Below are 27155 nucleotides of genomic sequence, written 5' to 3'. Positions count from 1 at the left end.
GTGGCCTTAGGAGGAAAGTTTGTATGTTTGTGCAGCCACCCACAGAGCAGGCTATTCCAGATCAGTATCTCAATGTATAAGTAGTAGCATTGGCCTAAAACACAAGGTAAAACTCTTGTTACTGTCTTTATTTTCTGTAAAATTGCATTTTTATCTATACGTAATGCTTACACGATCTAATCGGTGTAGAAACAATTCTGGAAGGTATGCTAACATTAGAAAGAGACAAGAATTTTAAAAAGAAATTAAAATGGTTGGCAGTGGGACAAAGTGAAAAAGCATTTAAGTGAAGTTCTCAAGGTTTGACATCCTTACAGATTGGAGTAAAGGACAAATGATGGCTTAGTAAAATCCTCTAGTCAATAGCAGAGCCATAGATTAGAAAGTCCCAGGTTCAATTCTCAATATGTACAAAAATAACGGGTCTCTTTCTCTCAGTCTTGGCAGTGTGTATTTTCAGTGCCAGCAAACTATGTGGAGTTAGGATATTGGGAAATGGTGGTATTAGAACAGGTCTAGCTTGATTTTGGAAGAGCTTTTATGATCAAAAGCTGATCTGGTTATTACACAAGCATGTCTACAGGAATTAACATCTCACAGACCTTAAAATCAAGCCAACTCACCCCCTTAAGACAAATCAAACAGGCAAGTGGTTTTACACAGCACCAACACGCTATTTATAAATGGAGTAAAGCACAGACAAAAATTCTGCTTTATTGAATTGCCAACATCAGTGACCATGCCACACTTAAAAACTCTTTAGGGAGATTGGACATTTTTCTTCTGGACTTTGTTTTGCTTCTCAGAGTTGGATTTCCAGAACAATTTTGCAAGTTTGCAATTTTGCTGGTTCCAGATTATCATTGATGGCCAGTGTCCTAGGTTTATGGTCTTGTTTATGTCAATATACCTTCCAGAAATATGCCTATATCATCATTGGAACAAAGCATATGATGCAAGAACATAAAGACACTCCATCTTCGTCAGATCATTTGAAGTATTACAATCACTTACTATGAGCCCAGCCACTTAAATGCCTGAGAAATCCAACTATTGGTACATAATACTTTAATAAAATAATTGTTGGATTCTTCAATACCACAATTTCCACACAAAGTTTCTTATGTTACAGAAGCTAGAAAACATCGTCACATCAAATAAAACATGTTGCTGGAAGGAAATTTAGCAGAAAAGGGTGGCCAGAGTGGAATAGAGAGAAGGTGTAAAAGAAACATTTTTTAAAAAACAGAAATACAAATAAAAAAAAATCACAAAAGCTATTTATAATCAAACAGCTTTAAGAATATCAAAAATGCTTTCTTTCTGATTGGATATGGAATTATGTTAATACATTAAACTGGTGAAGTGTCTGCTTGTTGAGACATTGGAGACTTTTTAAAAAAAACCATATTAGGTTATCAACATTATAAACCTTGTGCTGCAGAGTAGTTAGCTGTGACAGTAAATGTAATCCATCTGGCTATGCTTTTTAGCTTTTACTGACAACATGTTATGTAACAACTCATCTTTCTAGCAAGAGGCACTGGTAAGCCTGTCAACCATTCATCACCAGTAAAACAAACTAATGACCATATATGGAAGCACTTCCTGCTCATAATGATCTGTTGCAGCCAGCTTTCTGTTACAGATTACAACCAACCCATTCATAAAATGTGAAGGGCTGCCTGCTTTCACTTCAATGGGCCAGTCATAAGGGAGGGGCACATCACATGACAAATACCTCCTGATGGGAGGAAACAACTGATTGAGCAGATGTAGACTGGTTGCAGTTTTGTAATTTGTGATGCATTTATATTGCAAGATGTCTGAAGAATTCAATTATTCAAAGCTTTAAACAGCTTGTAATGGTGCATGGAAACTCATTTGTAGTTGCATTTTTACATGATAAGATTGTGTTTCCATTGAGGCACACGCTGAGTTGTGTAAGAGCAAGGTTCTTGTCACAAAAATGTAGGTTTTATTACTTGGAGCAAGTTTAGTGGACAGTTAGGCTGAGGTTAGCATTTTTACCCAATTAATTGTTGTAATGCAAACATTGCTGGTGAGACTTGCATTTATTATCCGTCCCTAACTATCTTTGAGTAGCAATGACGTGGAGGTGCTGGTGTTGCACTCGGATAGACAAAGTTAAAAAATCACACAACACCAGGTTATAGTTCAACAGGTTTATTTGGAAACACTAGCTTTCAAAGCAGTGCTCCTTTGTCAGGTAGCTGACAGTTACCAGATGAAGGAGCAGCGCTCCAAAAGCTAGTGCTTCCAAATAAACCTGTTGGACTAAAACCTGGTGGTGTGTGATTTTTAACTTTAAGTAGTGGGGAGCAGTCTGTGACGAAGTGGGTTATGAAGCTGATGGAAGGTGCAGGTGGGAGTTACAGGCAGGCCAGACCAGGTAAGGACAGCAAATTTCCTCCCTGTGGTTTTTATGACAGTCCAATTATTTGAAGATTAGTAGTAATTTTAGTCCAGATTTGTTAACAAAGCCTCCAAATGCCATAGTGAGATTTGAACTGATGTCCCCTGGATCCTGAGTGCAGATCACTGGGTCACTAGTTTAGTAAAAGTCCTTCTACTATCCTCAATTCCTCTGACATGATTATACTCCCCTCTCCCTTGAATTCCAATCTCCAAATAGTCCTTGATTTTCTCCTCCCACCTCCACTGTACACAGTCATATCATCGGTGTGTTGCTGTTATTAGGGCATCAGTCTTCAGGAGGAACTGTAGAAGTTTGATTTCTTCTGTGGTATCAAAATGCCCTTTTCCTGAAGAGATGGGATTCCAAATCACCAAAAGCCAAGGAGCAATAAAAAAAGATACTCACGGCTTTCACAGTGATAATCCGGCACAAACTGCTCATCGCTGTCTGGCACCTGAGCTGGAAAAAAAAAGAGGCGGCAGATTTCAGAATTGTGAAAATGTTGCTCCTTCCCCCGCACTCACTCCAAATCCTCATCACTCTGCCCCTCAAGATGGGGAATGTATTTTGCAGAATTTCAGTACAAATTGAGAGCTGGGGTCGATAGAGTGGTGATTCTTGTGGCTGCTTACACACATGTATTTTCCCCAGTCGCCATTCAAAATCGGTGGTGATGGAACATTCTTCGGAAATGTTGATAATCACTAAGTGGGATGCCACTCTCAGCCAATTTTTGTACCATCTCGCTTTCCAGCAAAGGGTCACTACAGACCGGGACAGAGAATGGTTTGTTGACTCACTATTGTGCCTCAGCCGAGATGGTTTAAAGAACTCTTGGCAGAAGTTGGATAAAAGTATACAATATGGATTATGCCGGACTTATTTAATCAGCGTGCTTTGGTAGGGCAATAAGTGGTACAGTTACTCACCAAATAATTGAGTAAGCGGTGGATGATGTTCTCAGAGAACATAGAACTGTACAGCACAGGAATGGGCCCTTCACCCCACAACGTAATGCTGAAAATGACACCAAATTAAACTAATCCCATATGCCCATTCTTGATCTATATTCCTCCATTCCTGGCATATTCTTATCTAAGGCTTATCTAAGCAGCCCTTAAACACCCCTGTCGTATCTGCCTCCATGCGTTCCAGACTCCCATCATACTGTGTGTAAAATTTGCCCCTCATCTCCTTTGAGCTTTCCCCATATCACCTTAAATGAATGCCCCCTAGTATTAGACATTTCAAATCTAGGAAAATGATTCTGACTGTCGACCCTATCTATGCATCTCATCATTTTATAGACTTCTATCAAGTCTTCCCTCAGCCTCCACCATTCCAGGGAAAACAATCAGAGATTTTCTAGCCTCCCCTTATATCTCATACCCTCTAATTCAGACAGCATCCTGGTAACCCACTCCTGCACCCTCTCCAAAGCCTCCGCACTCTTCCTGTAATGTGGTGACTAGAAGTGAATGCAATATTCTAAATGTGGCCTCACCAAAATCTTATAAAGCTGCAACATGACATCCTGATTCTTGTACTTAGTTCCACAACCAATAAAGGCAAGCATGCCATATATCTCCTTTTGTTGCTTAAAAAACAATTCATATCACAAACTACCAACAATCGTGTAAATGGAAAAGCCAGGCTATTAATAAATTTGCAACTTGAATTGCAGCTTGAGATCAACTTTTATATACAAGATGCAAGCTCCAGGGCTTTTGACCCCCAACAGAGAGATCCTTCAACAGGAAGTAGCAGTAATATGCACCCTGCACAGACTCTCTGACTAGGTATCAGACTGTTAGAAGCTAAACATCTGAGACTATGTGATTCAAGAAGAGATGTTTTATAAACCATGCAGTGGAGTTGTAAACGTATTCACAAACCAAGGCTCTATTTCCACCCTCGACCACATATACTTACATGCAGTCCTGGAACAAACGTTTATGTTAAAAGAAAATTCTCTCTCAACCCATTGTGGAACTTATTAGCAGAAATATAGTCATCATTTATATATACTTGCTGCAAGGTTTCCTTTCAAAATGACAAGATACTGATTTCTAGCCGACAAAATATGTAACAAATGACATGCACTAATGTTTGGATTCTCTGCCCATATATTGCGTGAGCACACCGACTCAGCACTGAAACAGCAACCTTTTATTTCCGAAAACTCTTAGATGCTCTTACTGCTTGGTATAAAAAGATGTTTTAAGCAAGGGTGACTGTGGAGACCCCATTACATTCCTCCCTTTTTTAAAATTAATATGGAAATCTGTCTTTAGATTTCAAAATATTTTAATATTCACTAAATGGAAATAAAGTTGATGAAATAGCTGAACACTTGTACTACTAGTTGGGCTTACGTGCAATGAACAGCTCACCGTGTTAATGTGGATACACCCAATGATGTTCAATCGATGTGGAAAATAAAGAATCATACAACATCACTTCTGAAATGTTGTTATTTCAGATGAAATATAGTGTTTGTGTGGGTTTGAGGAAATCTTGTATTCAAAGGTTCAGCAATTTTCTTTCTTAAATAATTTACAACGACAATGATATAACTCCAAGGTTTGTTCAGCATCACCCATGCTAACTTCCTTCTGTAAAACCATAAGCCCTTTCTAATGATCAAAGCTTCAGTAATTAATTAGTGGGATCACCTCTAAACATTTGTCCACATTAACAACATGGTCTGTACTAAAATCTTATAATGAAAACAGAGAACTGAAATCGCAAAACACACATCAGAAAATATTTGCATGTTAACTGATCAGTGAAAATATCAATTTAATCATGATATTCATTTTTCTGTCGCACTTCAGCGAATGTAAAATCATACGTCTGACCAAAACTGAAGATAAACAGAACACAAAATCTTCAGATGCAAGTGAAAAAGATCAATTTTATACTGAATTATAAGCGACTCTTCAATCAATAAATTGAACATTGTTTAAATAAAAATGTTTGAAAAAAGGTTTGGGGTGGAAAAATTTAGTCAGTTTAAAGAAACCACACTGACAGTCAGAACTAAAATATTACAAATGTTTAAGTACAGGTCTACCAGCATTGGAGAAAATAAAGAGCAGCTGTTTACATTAAGACCCAGCCTCCAGCTATGATTTCAAACATCAAACAATCCATGAATATCATAGCATTTTCTGTTCTCAGAAATTAAGGAATTTCCTAAACTATCACAAACAACATAATAAAACAAGATACCGAGTTGTACATCTTTAAGTAGAAGCCAAGCACCAAAGGAGCTCCAGTGGGGAAGAATGGGGATCCAAGTCAAGCTTGAATACCTTTCTCTCCCCTTTGGTACTAAACACACCGATTCTTATAGAGATGTATTTCCAAAAGGTGCTGGCAATTTTTTTTAAGCGCCTCACCCATTCTGTATCTGGGAGCCAAACCAATGAGTATCCGCAAGCTATTTGACCATGAAGGACATCAGTACCAAACCTGAACCGGTCTTCACCTGATGGCTAAAGGCTGTTTGTCCAGCAGCAGTTCCTGGAAAGACGGACGTTCTTCCTACCTGGACACGAAGGCCAAGTGTCATCAGGCTTTACAGCACAAGAGGAGGAGGAAAAGGAGGAGCAGGAGATCATTTGGCTCATTGGGCCCATGCTGACACTTTTGAAAGCCCGACCCACTTTGCCCCCCTCCCTTCGCCTTCCCTCACAGACATTTTTTTAAATTTCTGTCAGCTGCAAGTTTACAACTGGACACAGATTCAGAAGACTGGGTTACTTTTGTCGTCTCAGGGAGTCTGTCACTGCCCTTCTCTGCTTTGGCAAAGGGAATCAATCACATGACTGAACGAATACACCATCAGTCTTCTTCATTTTTGGCACAGGCTGGGCAAATGTGAGAGTTAATAAGGGGCGTCACTAACCAAACGCCAGCAGAATCCATGGCAGTCAACAACAGTTGCAAAGACAAGACCTGACCCAGCAATCTATTTTCCTTCCCCTTTTTTTCCCCTGCAATTTTCTAATGCAGCAATTTCGGATAATTCCTCCAGGGTTCATTTCTACCGAAATAAACAGTGGCACCCCTCGGCCTGAAGTTATCTACCCAGGAGTTAAACTCCTTTTTCAAGCGGGAAATCTCATTGGATTGCCTGAACTTGTATTTGCTGCGGCCTTTGATGTTTTTACTTCCCTGACGGTTTCCAATTACAAATCCAGGCAAAGCAACAATAAAGAGGACACTTGTTTCTTCAAAAAAACACCCGAACTCCAGACTGCTCAAGGTCTTTTTTTTAAAAAAATGTACTCATCGGGCTCTCACACCGCCACATCCCTCATCTCCCCACATTAACAGTTAACAACTTGTTTAGACACATGCAGGAATTCTCTGCAGTTCCTGTGCACACAAATCAGACTGCAGGGGATTTAAACAAAAAAAAACACACATCGACTTGCATGATGCTGGAAAAGGGAGCAAGGTTTAACTCACGTGTTCTCCACAAGTGGAACCATCCGTTCATTCAACAGAATCACTTTTCTCATCCCTCCGCACCCCACCCCCATTTTTAGTGGGAAAAATCCCATTATTCTTCAGCAGTGTCGACGTTTTGAAATTGGTGGGGTTAAAATTTTGGCATCACAAGTCTTTTTAGAAGATGCAAAACAAAAAAAGTGCAGAGATCTGTCAGTTTCAGAGACTTTTGTGCAATCACTTTTAATTTATTTCGGTCGAGTGCTTCTGCAGTCAAGAGGTTTAATTTACTTGGTAAGTTTTACTGGGAACTGTCCAAATGATTTCCGCTCGGGGCTAGTAGAAAGCACGGCGGCCGAAGTACAAAGCTTTGGAAAGAAGGGGCAATATTGCAGATTGGCAAGTAAAAGAAAGAAAATTTAAAAAGTGAGTCATTAAGGCAAAAGAGGACAATGTTTACCAGCGTCAGAGTTTAGCTGCACTGGGACTGGGAAGATGAAAAAAGTCCCCACTTACACTCCCATGTATTATTTTAAACTCACCTTCGGCAAGCCAAGTTTCTTGAAGTTGGCTTAAATCCTGAAAGAGATCTGCAAGAGTGAAAAAAAAGGAATTAGCAGGATAGTGCTGTAAAGTGCACCTTCTCCCAGATTTGTTATTGGAAGCAACAAAGCTGTCAATATTCATGCAAAAGTTAGCTCCCTGGAGAAAGTGGTTACCTTCTGAATCCTGAGTTAGTTCTTTGGGGATATATCTTTTCTTTCTGGCAATCACTGTCCGCCCGAAGCTCCCGTCGTGCGCTTTCTGTAGATGAAATCAAACACCAAGTTTTGGTTTTAACCCGCTCTCTCAGCCTGTACCTGGCATGCAGAAGTTACTGATACAATTCGCGGATTCCAACAGTTAACATCCTTCCCCGCTCCCCCTGTCCCGGCCAGTGACGGTGGACTCGGCTCCCTTACCCACTCTTTAGTGCCATCGAACTGTAACTTCATGTAGTTTCGCGATGATTTTACAAACTTCAACTCCCCCCCCCGCAATGAAGACCGAAAAAGGAAAACACTTCAGTTTTAAAATTTCAACTTTTTTTTGTTAACTCCCCCCGTTTCGAAGGGTCAATACAGCACCAAATTCCTCAGAATGACTACTTACGCTTGAAAATGTGTAAGGCACTTGCTGATCTAAGTAGCCATCCATCCTGTGTTCTGTTGTTAACCGTTTATGAGCATTTAGACTGGATTTGACATCAAACTCGATCAGCCTGCGGAGATTGGGGGAGTGGGGGGGGGGGGGGGAAGCAGAGATCATGAATGAACGAGCGAAGCATGCATAAATAATAAGCTTCATTCACACACAAAAAATTCAGCACAGACAGCCTGCAGGCAATGAACGGCTGCTCTCTCCCCGCAGAAACACACAGTCTCTTAAAGCGAGGATGTACCTGCTTAGAGAGGGAGCAGTTTGCTCCACGTTTTGCTGAAAATTTACGGTGAGATAACGCTGGGGGTCACATTTTAACCCGGCAGATGAAACAATCTAATGGAAGTCATCAATTTAAAAAAAAACACGCTTCTTCTAGTGTTTTAGACAAACAATTAAGTCCTCCTGAAGTGTAGACACTTCTTATTGAGGAATGGAAGTAGTCAATTCGTACACAGGAAGCTCCGCAACCAGTAATAAGATAATAACCAGCTAATTTGTCTTTTGGAATATTATTTGATGGATGGATATTGATCTGGACACAAGGGACAACATCCCTTCCTCTGCTTTGAAAGAGAGTCATGGAATTATATACATTTACCTGAGAAGGTGAACTCTAATATAACTTATGATATAGCATTTATCTAACAGAGCACATTATTGCCACTGCTCTATTGCTCATTACTGCACTGGTGTGTCAGTCTAACCTATTACACTAAAGTCTTGCGAGTTTGCAGATGTTGGCAACATTTCTTGACTAAAAGATTATCAAGTGCTCCTTTCTACGAACAATTTATAAAACCATTCATAGGATCACAGAACCCCTACAGCATGGAAGCAGACTGTTCAGTCCATCAAGCAAGTTGTTGGAGGGAATCCTGAGGATGTACATGTATTTGGAAAGACAAGGACTGATTAGGGATAGTCAACATGGCTTTGTGCATGGGAAATCATGTCTCACAAACTTGATTGAGTTTTTTGAAGAAGTAACAAAGAGGATTGATGAGGGGAGGACATGATCTCTATGGATTTCAGTAAGGCATTCAACAAGGTTCCCTATGGGAGACTGGTTACCAAGGTTAGGTCTCAATTGAAAGGGTTCTCTAAAGATTTACAAGCATGTTGTCAGGGTTGGAGGATTTGAGCTATAGGGAGAAGCTGAAAAGGCTGGGGCTGTTTTCCCTGGAGTGTCAGAGGTTGAGGGGTGACCTTATAGAGCTTTTTAAAATCATGAGGGGCATGGATAGGTTGAATAGACAACGTCTTTTCCCTGGGGTGGGGGAGACTGGAACTAGAGAGCATAGGTTTATGGTGAAAGGGGAAAGATATAAAAGAGACCTACGGGTTTTTCTCATGCAGGGGGTGGTGCGTGTATGAAATTACAACATTTAAAAGGCACGTGGGTGGATGGATGGATAGATATATGAATAGGAAGGGTTAGAGGAATATGGGCCAAGTGCTGGCATTTGGGATATCTGGGATATCTGGTCAGCATGGACGAGCTGGACCAAAGGGTCTGTTACTGTGCTGAACATCTCCATGACTCTCAGTCCACACCAACCCTCCAAAAGATCATCCCATCCAGACCACATCCCTGTAATCCTGCATCTCCCATGGATAATCCACCCAGTCTGCACATGCCTGGACACTATGTGTAATTCAGCATGGCCAATCCACTTAACCTGCACATCTTTGGACTGTGGGAGGAACCCAGAGGAAACCCACACAGACTTATAGAATTCAATAGAAGGTCTGCTAGGAAGAACATTTAGGTATCCATGGCCTACATTCAGTAAACTTAAAGACACATTCTGCAACAGCTAAGCTCATTGGTAATACACTTGCTGCTGTTTCAGAAGATCATTGGTTTATAAGATGTCCCATTAGGGCACCAAGTGACAAAATTGTCCCAGTGTCCTGCACAACATGTCACTTCCATTACAAACTTATAAATATATTGACTGGTCATTCATTTAATTGCTGTTTATGCAGTGCAAAAAAAAACTGTCATATTTTCCTACAAAACTACAACGACCACACTACAAGATCTATGAAACATTTCAAGACTGCCTGGGGATGTGAACTTTGAGACATAAATAAAAATTAATTGGTTTTTGTTAGCACAGATGCAAACAATAGCTGAAGATTCTGTACTTGTAACATCAGCATGACTACTCTCTACGCAGATTATGATGTGAAGGTGCTGGTGTTGGACTGGGGTCGACAAAGTCAAAACTCACATGATACTAGGGGAAGGGGCATATAATCTAACAGGTCTATTTAAATCCTTCACCTGATGAAAGAGCAGTGCTCCAAAAGCTTATGATTTTGAACAAACTTGTTGGAAAATAACCCTCCTGGTGTCATATGACTTCTGACTGTCTCTACATGAATACCAACTCATCTGTAAAGCACTGATAGCATTTTCAGTTTTGATTTGCAGTTGAATCACAAATTTAATATTTTAATTTGAGTAATTAGCCACTTCCAAAATGGCTAATCATGCATTTAAAAAAATAATTCTCCTAAAGGTAATCTACCAAAAAGTTTAAGTTCAATTATATTTTTGTGAAGAGTGGTGGAAATTCAAAACTCATAACACTAGTATCATTGATTCAGTGCATTTGGAGAGATTAACTTATAGAAATGGAACAATTGCAACAAACAGACTCCAACTTACTTCAATAAGGGTGCAGTGAATTAAACAGGTGACAGAGACGACTGCAGTACATATTGATTTGTGCCTGTGTGGATAAGGTTTCAAGGGAAGACATTTAACAATAGACCAGTTCATACCAGATGTATGGATTGAGTATCACTAGTTTACTTCTGAGAGTTTTTTCTGAAACAAGCACTTCCTCTGTCTCAATTGTGCAATATTCATGTGACAAAATGTACACATATTGCCAGTGGCCAACCTCTTTGAAACCATCTTTTCTTGCAATACTTTTTGTAAGTTCCAGTTATGCAATCTTTGACATTATGTCCAATTTATGAAGTTAAATGCAAAATTTGTCCACCACTTCGTCATGTCCGTAACAGAGATGTTCCATGTAAAAGCCATCAAACATAGACAACGCTGCTGCATACTCACGAAACAATGATTAAGCTCCCACAGAATAAAGTTGCATTATTATCAGTGTGTAGCATTAATAAAATGTTTTTTTCCTGTGCAATGCTTTTCTGAAAAAAAGAAATTAGAAATGAACATCCTTGCTATCTGGCTACTTCATGTTTTAATCAATTACAAAATCCTGTTGTGCATCTCTTATATTTATTATAGGCATGAATTGTTTTCTGGAATTCCTTGCCCCAGAGAGTTGGAGGCCAGATGATAAGGTATTTAAAGAAGAGGTCAATTGATTTTTGAAATATCAGGGAGTTGAGGGCTATCAGATGCACAAAAAAGGATTGAGACCCACTGGAAATCTTGTTGAGTGGCTGGGGGAGACTTGTGGGACTGAATGGCTTACTCCTGTTTCTATTTCTTACATTCATATTTATAAACAGGGAATGAAGGAGCAAATATTTCTTATGTATATATGAAAAATATCAGAGCTTGCAATTATAATAGCACGGTTCACAACAGCACTTCATAGTCAATGAAATACTTTTCATATGCAACCACTATTGTGATGCAGGAATTCTTTAGCCAGTTGCACATAGAAATGTGACACAACCAATAATGAAATAATGACCAGATAATCTGCTCTATGATGTTGATCAAGAAATAAAGATTTGCCTGTACAACAGGGAGTTCAACCCTCTATTTTATCAATTGATGCCATGGACTCTTTAACATCCACCTCAGGAGCAGATCCAAAGGATATTTCATTCAAAAGATTGCACCTTTATGTGCAGCACTGTCTAACTAGCCATGAAACGACACGACCAGCTATCCTTAGCAGCCACACATGCAGATAACAAGCAACATGAATTTGATTGGGACAACACTACTATTATAGGACAAGCCAAATAGAGAACAGCCAGGGAATCCCTAGAGGCATGGCACTCATCCACAGATTCAATCAATAAGCACATCGACCTGGACCCAATATACTGACCATTGCAACAGGGAGCTGGAACTGACAACTGGAAGCGGCAGATTCAAACCACTACAAATGCCGGGGGATCACAGAAGCGCTTCACAGGAGGCTCCCAAGCACTGAGGGTGTCACCTAGACAGGGGACGAAACGTCAGCAACACAAATTCCCAGCTCAGCAAACAGAACCACAACAACGAGAACCCGAGCTACAAACCTTCTAACAAACTTCGAGCACAGTCTAACCACCTGTCAAATCTGGATTAGATGATCAACTCTTGAAAATCTGGTAAATGCACAAGCTCTTGAATCAAGGTGAGTATGTTTACAACTTGAGCCATAACTGATAAATAGATGCACATATAACATACCACAGAAGACTGGACATTCTGATTGTAACAAGGACAGACAATATTAATAGATAAGTTTATAAATATAAAGAACATGAATCATTAAGGGCATGAAATCATATTTTGTGCCTGGATACCAAATATTGTATTGATGCCACAATTTCAAAGACAGTAATTTGTATTTACATTAAACATTTAAAATAGTGATTATTGTAATGTACTTCACAGAACCAAAGCAAGGCCCCAAGCAATAACAGCAAAATATTCAGGGAAGCTGACTTGAAGAAGGGCAAAAGCAAGTTTTGAGAAGGTGAGGAATGTGTCTTTTTGGGGTGGAGTTATTTATTGTTCAGATTGCAGGGCCAAATTTGATTGAAAACTGACTCTGAAAATAAAGCAGAGCGATTCATAGAATTCTGAAATCAGAAGATCAAAATGGGACAGATAAAATTGCAGAAATAAATGGCAACAACATGGAATTCTACTTTGGATGAGTTGGGACTTTATGCAGTGTGGAATGGAAGCAAATGAGGAGAAACAGTGAATACATTAAGCCTAGAAGTGGAAAAGATCTTGGTTCGGGGTGGGGAACTGTAGGACAAAGAGAGACAATATTGCAGAATAAAAAGACGTATTTCTATAGATTTCAGTATATCAGTAAAAGGTGTTATGATCAATGTGATATTGTTTAATTTACTTCCATATTATCTGAACTGTATTTCAACAATCTCTTGGGGTGATTAACAACCTTCTTGAAATGTCCTTGCTGAATAACTCAATGCATCAGAGTCTACAGGTGATCTTAAATTGATTGAGTGCTTTCAAAAGCACCTTTTAGTACAAATGCATCTGATCATTCAGGAGAGCTGAACATGGAAAATTTTTAGAATTTCTGTTTGAGTGGTTCTCATTTGGCATCACTCACTGGTAACATTATGTGCCAGCAGAATATTGTTTACCAGAGCATTGCACAACCATTATAGATTTGTTTCAGATCACTGACTTGTTCTGTTCGTACTTGCTATGTGACTCACCTTTATGATACTTCTGGGCTGAAGCATTATGTAAAAGGGACAAGAATCAAGATACAGTAGGAAATGTCACTTTGTTGCTACTACTGAATCTTTACATTTTGGGAGCAGAGAAAATAAATTCACAGATCACAAATCAAAGCCATGTGATGTCCGGAGTGTGAAATGCTCATTTATGTTTCATTCTTTCAGAGAATGTTGAAACAATGACAAACTTAAAAATGAATAAACAGAGCCAGTAAAGGAGCAATAAAACTAATAGTCTCGAACTTATTGTTGACATTAATTAATATTAACATACTGTAAGATTAGTCTTTTTTTCCAAACTAAAAACTTATTTAAAATGAACAAGTTAATCCAATTATTGGAGGAACATTGTATGGATGCGTTAGCATTTCAGTTTGAATATCATGTCCAGGATTGTAATTGATAGATCTGATGATCATTTTGATTTGAGTCTTTACTATGGATACTCAAATGGTACAAAATGACACACCGGAAACCAAATAATCTACCAGAGAGGAAAAAGTGTTTTCTAAAGGATATCCAGACATGGTGGCGTCATTTTCAATTCACCAGTAGAGATTTACGCCGGCAATGTATCAGAGACACCAGTTTTAAAAACAGCCAGAGAAATACATGCTTGCTCTGACACTTGCCTGGCCCGCAACACTAGTTTTATGCTTGGATGGTAAATTGAAAATTATGCTTGATATGTTTACTCCAGGAAAAACTAAACAAGATGTGAAAGTTATTTTAAGGGTGAATTTAGTCAACCAAATGTATGTTGAAATGCTCAAGTGGTTCACAGTCAGAAATGGTACATACAATGCGTGATTGCGTTGTGACCTGGGTGTGTCAGAGAAGCCACAAGAGGCAGTGCACATCTTGACTTGCAATGATCTAACTAGAATTATATACAGGGAATAGAAATAATGGCACCTATGACACAGAAATATCAAATTCAAAGTAAAGAAGGGCTTCAGAAATAACTTCAAATGAACTGAAGATGCCCTTTTTTCCAAATAGCTCTCTCACTGCAGGATGCAAAACTACAACTGAAACCCATAAACTGGAGTTTGATCAAAGGGATAAAGAACAACTTAAATTTATATTGCATCCTTTAATGTATTCAAACGTGCCAAGGGTCTTCACAAAAGCATTACTAAGCAAACTAGGACTGAGTCTCATAAAGAGATATTATGTTAGTTGATCCATAGTCGAGAGTGTGGTGCTGGAAAAGGACAACATGTCAGGCAGCACCTCGGGAGCAGGAGAATCAACATTTTGGGGATAAGCCTTTTGTGGGATGCCTGAAGAACATATGTCCAAAATGTCAATTCTCCTGCTGCTCCTCAGATGCTGCCTGACCAGCTGTGCTTTTCCAGCTCCACATTCTCAACTCTCATCTCCAGCATCTGCAGTCCTCACTTTCTCCTAGTTGATCTGTAGCTTGGTCAAAAAGGTCAGATTAAAAAGGAAAAGAGAAAAGTGAGATAGAGATCTAGAGGGAATTCTAGGGTTTTATACCCTGGCTACAGAAGGAACAAACACTAGCAACTACAACTGGGGATTCCTGGGAGACCAGAATGATACGAGTGAACATATCTTGGAGGATGTGGGGCTGGAAGAGATTACAAAACAATAGGGAGAGGTGAGGTTATTATAGGATCCATAAAGCAAGACTTCCAGATTCCATGGTATTTCAGTAAACCATGGCATAATAGTTACCCAGCCCAGGAATAAATATGACATGACCCAGTTCAACCAGCTTTTTGTGGTTGGATACAAAAACCTCTAATTGAGGAGTTTTACTCAGGAAAATGGGTTTCTATGACACAATGGGACATATGTTAATTCTCAATAAACAAAATTGAAACCTGCAAACTATACTTAAATACAATGAAACTTCAATTGTATGTATCCCACTTACCTGTTTTCCCAGCTATCATCTGCATGATAAACCTTTTTGTGGGATTTAATCTTATTGTATGTTGCATTAACATTAATGTCCTCCTGCATAAGATAGCAACCCAATTAAATTCAAGAAAGACTGAATTCAGTTGCTGTAATTTGCATTGTACTTGTCTTCAATGCTGTACGTGAGATATTTGTCTTTCTGTATGACCAAAATCTAAGGACATTTAATTATTCATCAGCTTCCATTAATGGAGGGTGGAGCACTTGTTTATCATGGCAGATACAGTCAGATAACAACGCTAACAAAACAAAATGTCCCAGTATACTCCCAATTCCCATGGACCTTCTACAGTAATGGAAATCCTATAACTTAGTAATCAGTTTTTTTTATTATTTAATAGCTTCCCTTGCTGATGGTTTCTTTAATATTGTTATGCTAGCATTTAAATAAAAGTTCTCAAGTGATTTATTTTTTTTAAAAAAAAGGGTTAACACAAGATCATGAGATCTAGTTGGATGAAGAAGGCTCTTTAACCACTTGATAACACTATTTAATCTCACACACCTTCACCCCTTTATATTTTCTATTTGCTCCTTAATTTAAACTAGCCTCTGGCCTTAGTCACACTTCCAGGCAATTTGCTGTTAACACCTTTCATGTGAAAGAACATTTCTTGATTGTCTTAAAAGTTTCCCTTCAAATACCTTGAACTTGCAGCCTCCTGCCATAACATATCTGAAAGTGTTATTTCAAATTTATTTCATTCACTTAAGCTATCTTAATCCTTCAACAGGTTTCCATTTCAACTCAAATTCTAATTATCTATACAGATATTAAAATGCAACATCCACAGCACAATGCTATTTCTTACCAATGGATTTTCCTTGAAGCTTAGTAAGTCGGGTGATTCTGTTACAATAATAACTTCTGCAGTAAGATACATCAGCACACCAAGTAAATTGAGTATTAGGGCATCAACACCCATCAAGACACCACAACCAACAAAACAAGAACACAACAAACCTAGCTTCAGCTAATAAAATGTATTCCTCGTACTTGAGACGTTGCTAAACAGTAACCAAAGAGAGAGTTTAGATGAGAGGAGTTAGGCAAGGTGAGATTTCATCTCTGATGTCAACTGAAGCCCTCAGTGGAACTGCTGATAGCAATTACACTCCAGTATCCATTATTCTGTACGTTATGGAAAACTACAGAAAGCTCCCAAGATACCTGATAATTTCAATTGGTGATACTCTCCAGTGTGGAATGAGGGACAGGACTCGGTGTAAATAATGCTGCCAAGAAATGATGGGGCCTGATTGTAACTCCGTGTAAGTGAACGGGATTTAAGTAATGTCCCACGGTTCCAAGTTTGATAGGACCAAATTAAAATGAACACTTCCATGGGTATGTTTACTTCTTGCCTTAATGACAGCAATGTGGGGATGCTGCATTAAATTCAAATCTGATGAAGCACTTGACTGGACAGTGAGTGAATTTCTATTTTCCGTGAATGATGAGCTAATGGTTCCCTTTACCCTTGCATTAAAGCCATAGGCCTCAGCTGGTTAGTGTACTGAGCAGCTGAACTTTTTGAATTTGCAAGAACTCAACCCAATCTCACATTTGTCGTAGATTGTTGTTCTGCTGAGATTAACCAATGAGTGTGTTACAACTGGTTTTAGTGTCACTGGATCAGAAAAATAATCGACTACTGTTGGAACTCCTTGCCTCATACCTGTTGGAAGAGCTTGTGTGTTAATATTGAGAGATGAGAGGACCAGGCTGTGATATGGTTTCCATCAATGAATAGCTTGGTAATATTGTTTACACTGACGCTTGGATGAGGACAAGCATGTAACTGTATCCTAGGAAGTCAACATCTTCAGGAGGGAAGCAAAGACAATTCGTGAAAAATGTCCATGATTAGGCTTTTGAAATTGTCAGCAAAATTACAACTAACTCTTACATGAGCTTTTTTTTTTAAAAAAGAATGTAATAAATTACTGGAGACTAATCATTGTGAAACTTCTGCTAGCTGTTAGTTATGGCAAAGAATTCTGGTTAGGAACAAAGTAACAAGGGGGTGGTACAGTGGCTCAGTGGTTAGCACTGCAGCTTCACATCGCTAAGAACCTGGATTCGATTCCAGCCGCGGGCAACTCTGTGTGGAATTTGCACATTCTCCCTGTGTCTGCACGAGTTTCCACCCATGGTCCAAAGATGTGTAAGTCAGGTAGATTGGGCAATTTAGCACGGCCATAGTGTTAGGTGCATTAGTCAGAGAGAGAAATGGGTCTTAGTGGGTTGTGCTGAAGGGCCTGTTTCCACACTGTAGGGAATCTAATCTTATTACAAGGCAGAAATGAGAACTATGCAAGTTTTTATTTTTAATCAGATCCACAAAATCCTCTCGTGCTGCTTTGCCTGAGCAATTTCATTGGCCTTTAAAGAGTTAAATAGTTTATTCCTCTCATTTTAAGAGGTATTCTTCAAAACAAAAACAAAAATAATTAATTATTTTATAAAAGTTGAAAATGTGCAAAGTATTTCAATATGTTTGCAAATTCATATGGTCTGCTAATAAAATTTGCCTTGCTTCGCAGAACTGTTATCAAGGTCGTCCTGCAATATTCAAGGGAATAATCTGAAAATTATCTGACTGCTAGCAAATATTTTCAACAACTTTTCATTCTTCATTGTAGTTTAGAATGTGTGGAAATGTCTGCTCTAAAAATAGATTACAGTATCAAAAGATAATAAGCAGACTCATTAGCAGATAGTGCATTCATGCAAGATTAATTCAGGTGTACATTGAAGATGCTATATAAATGCAAGTACCTATTGTAGTTTAGGCAAAACATCTTGTAAGTATAGATGAAATGAATACATTTTAACTTTTTAAATTCTTGCATTCAAACAAGCTATGTGAACTTTTCAAAGAACTAAAGCACAAAATCCATTGTTTTCTGTGTGTAATTTAATGGTATCATTATTATATCTCTAGTATATTCACTTTATGACCAATACTGAAGTATTAGCATTTCTTCTTGCAAAACAATGTCAATGTGCTTTTAGTGGTTAATCCTTTTAGATCTTCAAGTTTGCAAATGTTATACCTGAACTCTGAAGTGTATTCAGAAGCCAGGTTCTGAGATGCTTTTCTAATCTCTTACCCAAACTAATAATCCCCATCTACTGAGTTTCAAATTACACTCACTGGTGATAAAATTTAAAGACAAATTAAAATGTTAAAATTAAAATACTCAATTCATTTACTCCATGTGTGCCTTGTTTATGTCTATATTCTCCATTGGATATAACTGAAAATGAAGTTGCTGCTAACCCAGTGATGTGAATGATTCATAAAAGATAGAATTATTACAGTATCTAGTTCAGTTTAAGTTTGATGGCATAAATGGACTTACCGCTCCTTGTCCATTTGGACTCTAGTGTGTTATTTTTCTGTTATAAAATTATTGAATGACTTGGAATTGTCAGAAACTTATTATGCCTGGATATTTTACATACTATGCCTTCAAACAGTGAAAACTATCATTGTGTGTCATGGGGAACTAAGGTTTTGAACAATGTTGTGCAGTGTCTTGCAATTACATTCTTTGATACTATCTATCTTAACATGAAAAATACAAATAATGCTTTGCAGAAGCAAATTTATCAGCACAAGGCTGGAAAATACACAGTTCCATTCCAAATCTCACAAAACAGGCAGAAAACGGTGGACAGTCTGAATATAAAGGTGGAATTGCAAGGCTGGATTGCTATTCTTTTCTGGTTAATTAATATTAATAAAATACAATGATCACTGGGCATTGATATTCATCAATGGGCCTCTAAATTCCTGACCTTTTTTCTCATATACTGAATAAAATCGCTGATAATGAATAGGAAAATTTTCATAAATATTTTGGATGAGTCACATAAAGATGGCTTATTTGAGTAATGTAGTTCAAAACAAAACAATGGCAAGTAACATTGACAAGGTTTTTTTAAAACTGGCCCTCAGAAACACTATATCTAAATGCATTTGTGCCACTGTTTTGGCCATTTTTCTCCATATACTTTTGCAGATTCATATTCATTGAGTATGTAACTCATGAAAAAGCCAAATTCAAGCTGAGCCACCTACTTCTTAAACTATTTTTTTCAATAAAAATAAGTTGATAGAGACTTAATGGAACTCAATGTAAAGTGAATGCTTCACATTATGTGCAGATCATATGAATTTATACTTATGTAGCTGGACCTTTCACACATGTGGCCATAAAAACGTCACTGTTGCAAATTTCAGAGTTAGCTTCATATATTCAGCTTGGGTTTGATGTTTCCCTCCTTTGCACAAGTAATGCAGTCGCACATCTGTGTGATATTCTATAAGCGCCTACTGATAACGTCTATAAGCAATGCTTTCTATCAGAACGTCTGAAAAACAGGATGGGGTGATAAGCAAAAAAAAATCATATTGGAGCATGATTCCACATGGTGAGAATGCTGCGTTTTCCTCTAAATTTCTCTCCGATTTAAAAAAGTAACAGTGAATGAATTAGAGAAACCACGGAAACACAACAGAAAATCATGAACGTTTCACTAATGTGGCCTGGTAACAAGAAAAATGGCATTATGTTAGGAATATTCATATCCTGTCAAAAAGATTTACTAATATATTTCTAAACGGACAGAAAAGGACAAATGTTGAGTTATCTGCTAATACTCACCTTACATTGACAATAATTCAATAGGAAGTTGGGGAGTACTTACACTGTTGATACAAGTTTATATTTTACATTGTACTAAATTGAGTTTCATGGTCATTGCCAGTAATTTCAATCTTTGATTTTTTCAAAAATAAGCTCAGTGGATAAATACACCAAGGATTGTGACTCTGAGCTATATCTGCACAGTGGTTAGCACTGCTGCCTCACAGCACCAGAGACCTGGGTTCAAATCCCACCTCGGACAACTGTCTGTGTGGAGTTTGCACATCCTCCCAGTGTCTGTGTGGGTTTCCTCCGGGTGGTCCGGTTTCCTCCCACAGTCTAAAGATGTGCAGGTTAGTTGAATTGGCCATGCTAAATTGCCCGTAGTGCTAGGTGAAGGGATAAATGTAGGGGAATGGGTCCAGGTGGGTTGCCCTTCGAAGGATCGGTGTGGACTTGTTGGGCCGGAGGGCCCTGTTTCCACACTAAGTAATCTAATCTACCCAGATTGAGAGCATCCGAATGTAATTATTGTGTAAAACAGAAATGGCTAAAGAAACTCTGGCAGCATGGGTAGAGAGAAAACAGAGTTAATGCTTCTAGTCCATTGACCCTTCTTTATTGTCTATTTTAAGTTCACAGATCTCAGTCAATGTATGAGGCTAAATTGGCTGCAGTGCCCAAAGACTAGCAAGTGAGAAATCAAAAGCTCCTGCTCTTTATTTAACGACCCTTGCTTGAAAGTACATCCAAACACGTATCAGCTAACAATGAGATCAACCTCAACTGTAATACTATGCACAGTCAATTGACCTGGCTAGATCACCATAAGAATGATCACTTGTCAAAGATATCAGGGGGCTTCGGGCACCTGTAAAACTGTCTCTAAACATATCAACAGTCTCCAGAAAGGGGATTTTAAAGGGGTAGAATGTTCCTACTAAAATAACCCATACTCAAAGCACCTTTAAAATAGTAAAATATGGTCAGTCTTCATACATCTACGCACAGTGATGTGGTCAACATTACTATATCTAGGTTTAATCACTTCTAAGTTTTCCTTCCTTTCCCCAAGCATTGTATAACAATAAGACTCTAATGTCTATTGTTTCAGCAGTTTGATTTCTCTTGTGATATCTAGGAAGATCCTTTGAGACAACTGTGGGATTAGACATTGTCAGCAATTAATGTTTTGCAGAAAGTGTCATTCGTGTTTATGAACAAGACAATCAAATAGGATTGCTGGGTTTTTAGTACTTCTGAAGAGCAAGTTGTAAATTTAGATGAGCATTCAACACACATCTAAATAAATTGCCATTAAAGTCATTGAGTAAAATTGACCAAGATCATCACTCCTGATGATTGTTAATTTATACCCAACTGGAAGAATGAGAGTGCAGAATTTAGGTGAGGACTAGATTGTGTTAGATGTCCTAATATTCAAATAATATGCTGAGAGTCACCAAGTGGAACAAGAGAATAATTAGCACTCGAATTATACCCCAATGATTGAGTGGCTCCCAACATAAGGGAGGGAAGAAAAGGTCAAACATCAGAAGTTGGCAAGATCGTAAACATTGCACAAATTGCCACTCTTACCACAGTTTTATCAATTCCAGTCTTGCTGTTAAATGAAGTACCCCAGTCAATGTGCAATAATTATGATGCAATAACTGACATCTTCTACTGAAAGACAGAAGGAATTTAAGAACAGGGTAAAAGCAAAGAGTCCACTTCATGATACCATCACTACTTATAGCAACATCGACAAATCCAAAGAACAAACTATTACCAGGCAATATAATGCACTTTCAAGTACTTTTCAAAATAAATCCTGCTTATTACAGCAAAGTTCCCTTCCATTAGAATCACTCTGTTTCACATCATGGCAACATAATTCTCTGACACTTAAGGATTTATGACCCATTTCCCCCCATTATAAACAGAAAGCCCATCTATGAAAAAAAAATCATGGCTTACGGCTGAGGTGTTTTAGATGCCTCTTCAGTGAAACATCTAAACCTTAATATTTTCCATCACTTTGTTCCTTCTTTCTTTCTACAGGTCATTAAAACATCCATGTTCGAACACAGTCCATCTGACACTCATTATCAACACATTGAAACATCCCATATCTCAGAGACAATGGAAAGAGAGAGAGGTATGATTGAACAAAAACTGCAAAGTTTCAATAGTCATAAAAAAGGTTAAAGATCTATAATTACTTTTGTCTCCAACGGTATTGAACAAAAAATGCAAAGGCCTGTTTTTCACAATAAACAAAGTTCCATTCTTTGCTATTGAGGCGAAAACAACCTTTTGGCACCAAACTCTCTAATCAGACTACAGCTGGATAATATTAATAATTTACATATAAATAGCCTTCAATCTACGTTTTCCGATCTGTATGAGTTAAGAATTGAATGACTAAAAATTAATGAGATATTAATCAAATTGCATTGAATATAGGAATGAGCATGGGGTTGCTAAATTAAAAAAAACAAGCGCCATACTCGACTACTTTACTGTTAAACAACTCTTTCTGTCTCAGTCCTGAATAGTTTTGCAATAGCGAAAGCCTAAATCGGTAAATAAATATCAGATAGCATTTAAATATTTGGTAACGTTTTAATTCTCAAAGACAGCTTGAAGAGGATAACTGAATTTTAATTTCATTTGCAGCAAATCAGATGTTCTTTGTAATCAGGCAGGGGATTTGGTAACTAGCAATGTCTTTGCAAACAGCCCATTTGCAAACATGAACTTTTGTTTTAAAATATAATTAATTAATTTCTTCCCATTTCTGTAAAAGATGCGCCCAATAAAAGGGCAAGAAGTTAAATATTCAATGTTATTTTAAAATAATTTGAAATGATAGTGGATTTAAATGCGCCCTGTCTCAGGTTGGCTACTGGGGCAGTGTAGCTTTAAGCATTTCCACTGTCATTGCCCAGCGCTTCATGTTTGTCCGGATCAGACGAATAAACCACAAAGCAGATCATCGTGCGATAAGCACCAAACGTCAGGGGCTGGAAGGGATGAATAAACTGCTGCAACAAGAAATTAAACTTCATCTAAAAGTATGATCTCACCTGATTTATGGAACTGTTTTGGCTGATGCAACATAAATCCCCGGAATCGGAGAGCTGCATATGTAAAGTTTTTTTTAATAAGTCTGTGCAGCCGACTTCAGTGATGGTTTCAAAAGACTTGTTTTTCTTGCTCCAGTCAGTTGTTTGCCCAAGGGATTCGGCGATTGGTTCATTTCCTCTTTCACGGGCTCAGATTTCGTGTCTTTTTTTTAAATGAATGACCTGACTTAGTCAATGACATGACATTAACAAAGATTCCAGCCTATGAGAGGTGAGAATCGAGGTGTTATATTACCTGGAGATGGAACACCCACCCCCAGCTCGAAAACCAATCAGAATCCAGAAGCTCTGTTCCATTCATAGTTCTGATCCTCTGCCATGGCCTCTCATTCACAAAAAAAAACTTTCAAGGGGTCATTGATAAAATCTGGAAGCGGTGGAAGTGAGTATTTATTCAGACATTTTTTTTAAAGAGAAGACTGAATTTTGTTCGAATCAAAATTTTCAAAGCAGAGTTTTTGTACATAAAGTTTTTTAGTTATAGAGTTTGAAGAACAAGTTAATTAATTAACAGTTATCCCTCATTATTTTCTTCAGATCTAGCTCCAACATGATACACAGTGGAGCACTGTTTACAGAGGGAAGCTGGAGTCAATTTGCATTTAAGTCTTGCCTTAAGTTACATAGGATTATGAGGCATCAGGCATTCATAAGAGTTGCATCATCGAAATATTTCTGCAGCTTATTTTCCACAGACTACTTGGTGCATATGTGTGACTTAACCCTTTTAATCACCTCCATCCTCGACACACATAATGACAAATACGTGAATTATACCTTTGTTACTAGTCTTTTGGGCATTTTAAAAGATATGTTTTCGGGGTGACTTAGAGACAGCATCATTGAAACACTCTCGTTGACATATCACAATGGCAGTAGTATATTAACAAACATGATTCATGTAGAAAGTCTTAGTAACACATGAGAAACATTAACCTGAATTTAACAGATGATTTATTGGAGATATAATGTTTAGCACACATAGATGGAAAATATTTTTTGTTATTTATGTTTGAAGAAAAACACTTTAGAGAATCAGTTTTAATGGAGTGACTAGGGAATTCTGAGGATAACTATTGATTTCCAAGATTAGAAATGTCCTAAGTCTTAACTCTTCATGCGCCAGTTGCAAGAACTGCTTGCTTCTGTAAAGCTTTAAAAAAATACTCTGAAACCCTTCACAAAAAGGGACTGATGAAAAACTAACACCAAGACAGCTGAGGAAGCACCAAAAATGTTGTTAATGAGTAAAAGGAAAAGATTATTACTTGGGTGAATGAGAAGTGAAGATGTTTGTGAAGGAAGAGTCAGGGTTTAGGATTCTGAATGTTCAGTGACTCAGTATTAAAGTTGAAGTGAAGGGAAAGGAAGACACAAAAGATCAGAGTCGGAAGTCAGAGTGTTAGAAAGGGATGCAGGACTGGAGCAGATTGCAGTGACAAAGTGGAAATTAACTATGAAGCGATATATGGTTAACATTAATATTTAAAATATAGTACTTGGGGGAATAGGAATCCACTGTGGGTCAGTGAAGATTGGGTGGAGGGGACGCCAGACTTAGTACAGGAGTGGATCAAACTAAACATAATATGAACAAGGCAGAGAAAGAAATGTATCTTTGCGTTTTTTCTTTTGGCACTACAGGTTCCATTAGGACTCCAAAAGGGTGTCAACTGCATTGGAAGAATGGGTTGGACTCCATATTGGTGCCAGCAGTAGTTCATAAGAAATGAATGTTGACAGAAAGCGTGCAGAACAGGAGTAGAGCATGATGTCAATCAGTGTCCCACACAGACTTGACCCTAGTAGGTGATATTTTGTAACTCAATAGTCAAAGCAGTTGTGAAATGGAAATATTCCCAGAGATCACTGTCCAGATGAATGGAATTTAACAGGGTGTGAGTCACAAAGGTGGAAAATGGAGGACTGGTGTTTGGAGGAAAAATGACATGGTCAATTCTATTGAATGCTATGGAGAGTTACAAAGCATGAGATACTTCTTGTGATCACCATATTAAAATTCCAATTTATTCAGCAGGGACAACCATATTGCAGTGCAGTGGTAACGTTGCATTGCCAGAAGTGCTCACCTTCAGATAAAATATTAAAAATGAGGCCCTGCTCAGGTAATTGACTTGTGTTTCTATTCAAAGGAGGTCTCTGAGAGCCAACATTCATTCCACAACCAGTACCACTAAAAATAGAGGAGCTGGTCATTCAAATTATTATTCTCTTTGGGTTCTTGTTGTGTACAAATTAATTTCTACATAATACAGTAAGTGATGCAATATGAATATGAGATGCTGTGAAATGTTTGTAAGAGTGAGTAAGATGTTACGTAAACATAAAACTGGCTTTATACCCACTTGGCATTGACGCAAAAGGAAAATAAACTTTGCCAGGAATGCTCACGCCTTTACCATTTGGCATTCTCACCTCCTGCCATTGGTAAAATAGCAGCAGCAATGGCAGGAAACTTTTCAGTGTTGTAAAATGGCCATTTATGGACCCGCAATAGTCCAAATGTTGGCAGACTGCCAGACAACTCTGTCACCCTAAAAAAAAGTAGGCAGGTGATAGGCATGGCACAGCCACCATACACCCAGTTCCACCCCTCTCCTCATATACCAGCCTGATCCTGGAGGGAATGTAACATTCTGCTCTGAAAACTCCTTTTATATTACTAGTTATTTAGGCAAGATTTCAGGAGATCAGCATCTTTAGACTGGTTGCCAATTTCTACATCACTAAGTTTGACTTCCTTATTCCAATGTCATTATCCCAGGGAAACCTAGGTGAAGTATTTTGATACCATTGTAAGTGCATGTGGTACTGTCATTACTGTAAGCTGTCACAGATATGGTGTCCCAGAAACCAAACTAAAAAGCCCAGCATGAAAATAACTAAGGAGGAGCAAAATGAAGACCTCTTTCCTGTCAACAAATTTCTAAGATTTCCCTCCTAGAATAGTTAAATCATTCTCAAAAGGCAAGTCTCAATCCCTTTAATCCTTTGAATAGAAACACAAGTCAATTACCAGTTTCCAGAAATTTTTAATCAAACTGTGCAGACACATGACAATATCAGGGCAGGTGGGATTTTAACTCTAACCTTCTTGTCCAGAGGTATCACTGCACCATAAAATTCTCCAAAATTCAGTGCCACGTATGGAGTTTTGAATTACTCCAAAGTGTTGTTTTCGTACCATCTCCAAGCCAGGAGTGCATTTTGAATCTCTGTCCCTTGCACCAGAACTCCAATGAGTTTTTTATGTGTTGCATCCTCTTTCTCTTGCTTTTAATATGAAGGATTTGAGGAATATAACAATGTCCAATTGTTGTATAGTCAGCCGATTCCTCCTCTAAGCAGTTTATCGACCAAATTCCATTGTACATTGAATTATCAAAGAGCTGCAGTCATGAAATCTGTCGGACAGGACGAAACCTCAGCTTGTGCCAAATTTATGAAAGAGATATCTGATTAGGCAAGGTAATTACCCACTCCCCAAAGGAACACAGGCATTTCATTCGGTTAGAGAGAAATAACTGAGTATTACCTCTGCATCAACCCTGGACAAGATAAGGAGGCAGACCCCCATGAACTTCTACAACCTGCATGGAAATTGAATCTATCTGTGCCATCCAACCAACGAATTAACCCACTCCCACAATAGAATGGTGACAGCACCATAGGAAGACATTAAGCCCATCAAGTCTGCATGAAGAAATCACCGAATCCCACTTCTCAACATTTTCCTCGTCAGGTGCAATTTCATTTTGAAAGTCACAATTGAATCTTCCTCCACCGTTCAATCACAGCCAGTTCATTCTTGACCACTC

At 38.3% G+C, this 27155-nt stretch overlaps 1 protein-coding gene across 1 annotated transcript in view; it reads right to left on the bottom strand.

Annotated features, from left to right (window-relative positions):
- etv4 (ETS variant transcription factor 4) overlaps positions 1-23497 on the bottom strand; it is a 114410-nt gene extending 90913 nt beyond the window's left edge. The window contains exons 1-5 of the mRNA XM_060849106.1: positions 23257-23497; positions 8054-8162; positions 7621-7705; positions 7444-7491; positions 2846-2899 (exon numbers count right to left, since the gene is read on the bottom strand). Coding sequence (XP_060705089.1) covers positions 2846-2899; positions 7444-7491; positions 7621-7705; positions 8054-8098 — 232 coding nt within the window. The 5' untranslated portion in view covers positions 8099-8162; positions 23257-23497. The remainder of the gene's footprint in view (positions 1-2845; positions 2900-7443; positions 7492-7620; positions 7706-8053; positions 8163-23256) is intronic.
- Between the last annotated feature and the right edge of the window lie 3658 nt (positions 23498-27155).

Source organism: Hemiscyllium ocellatum, chromosome 32 (assembly GCF_020745735.1).
Source record: "Hemiscyllium ocellatum isolate sHemOce1 chromosome 32, sHemOce1.pat.X.cur, whole genome shotgun sequence".
NCBI classification, from domain to species: Eukaryota; Metazoa; Chordata; class Chondrichthyes; order Orectolobiformes; family Hemiscylliidae; genus Hemiscyllium; species Hemiscyllium ocellatum.
The sequence above is the reverse complement of the archived record's forward strand: the minus strand, read 5'-3'. Positions and strand labels throughout refer to the sequence as shown.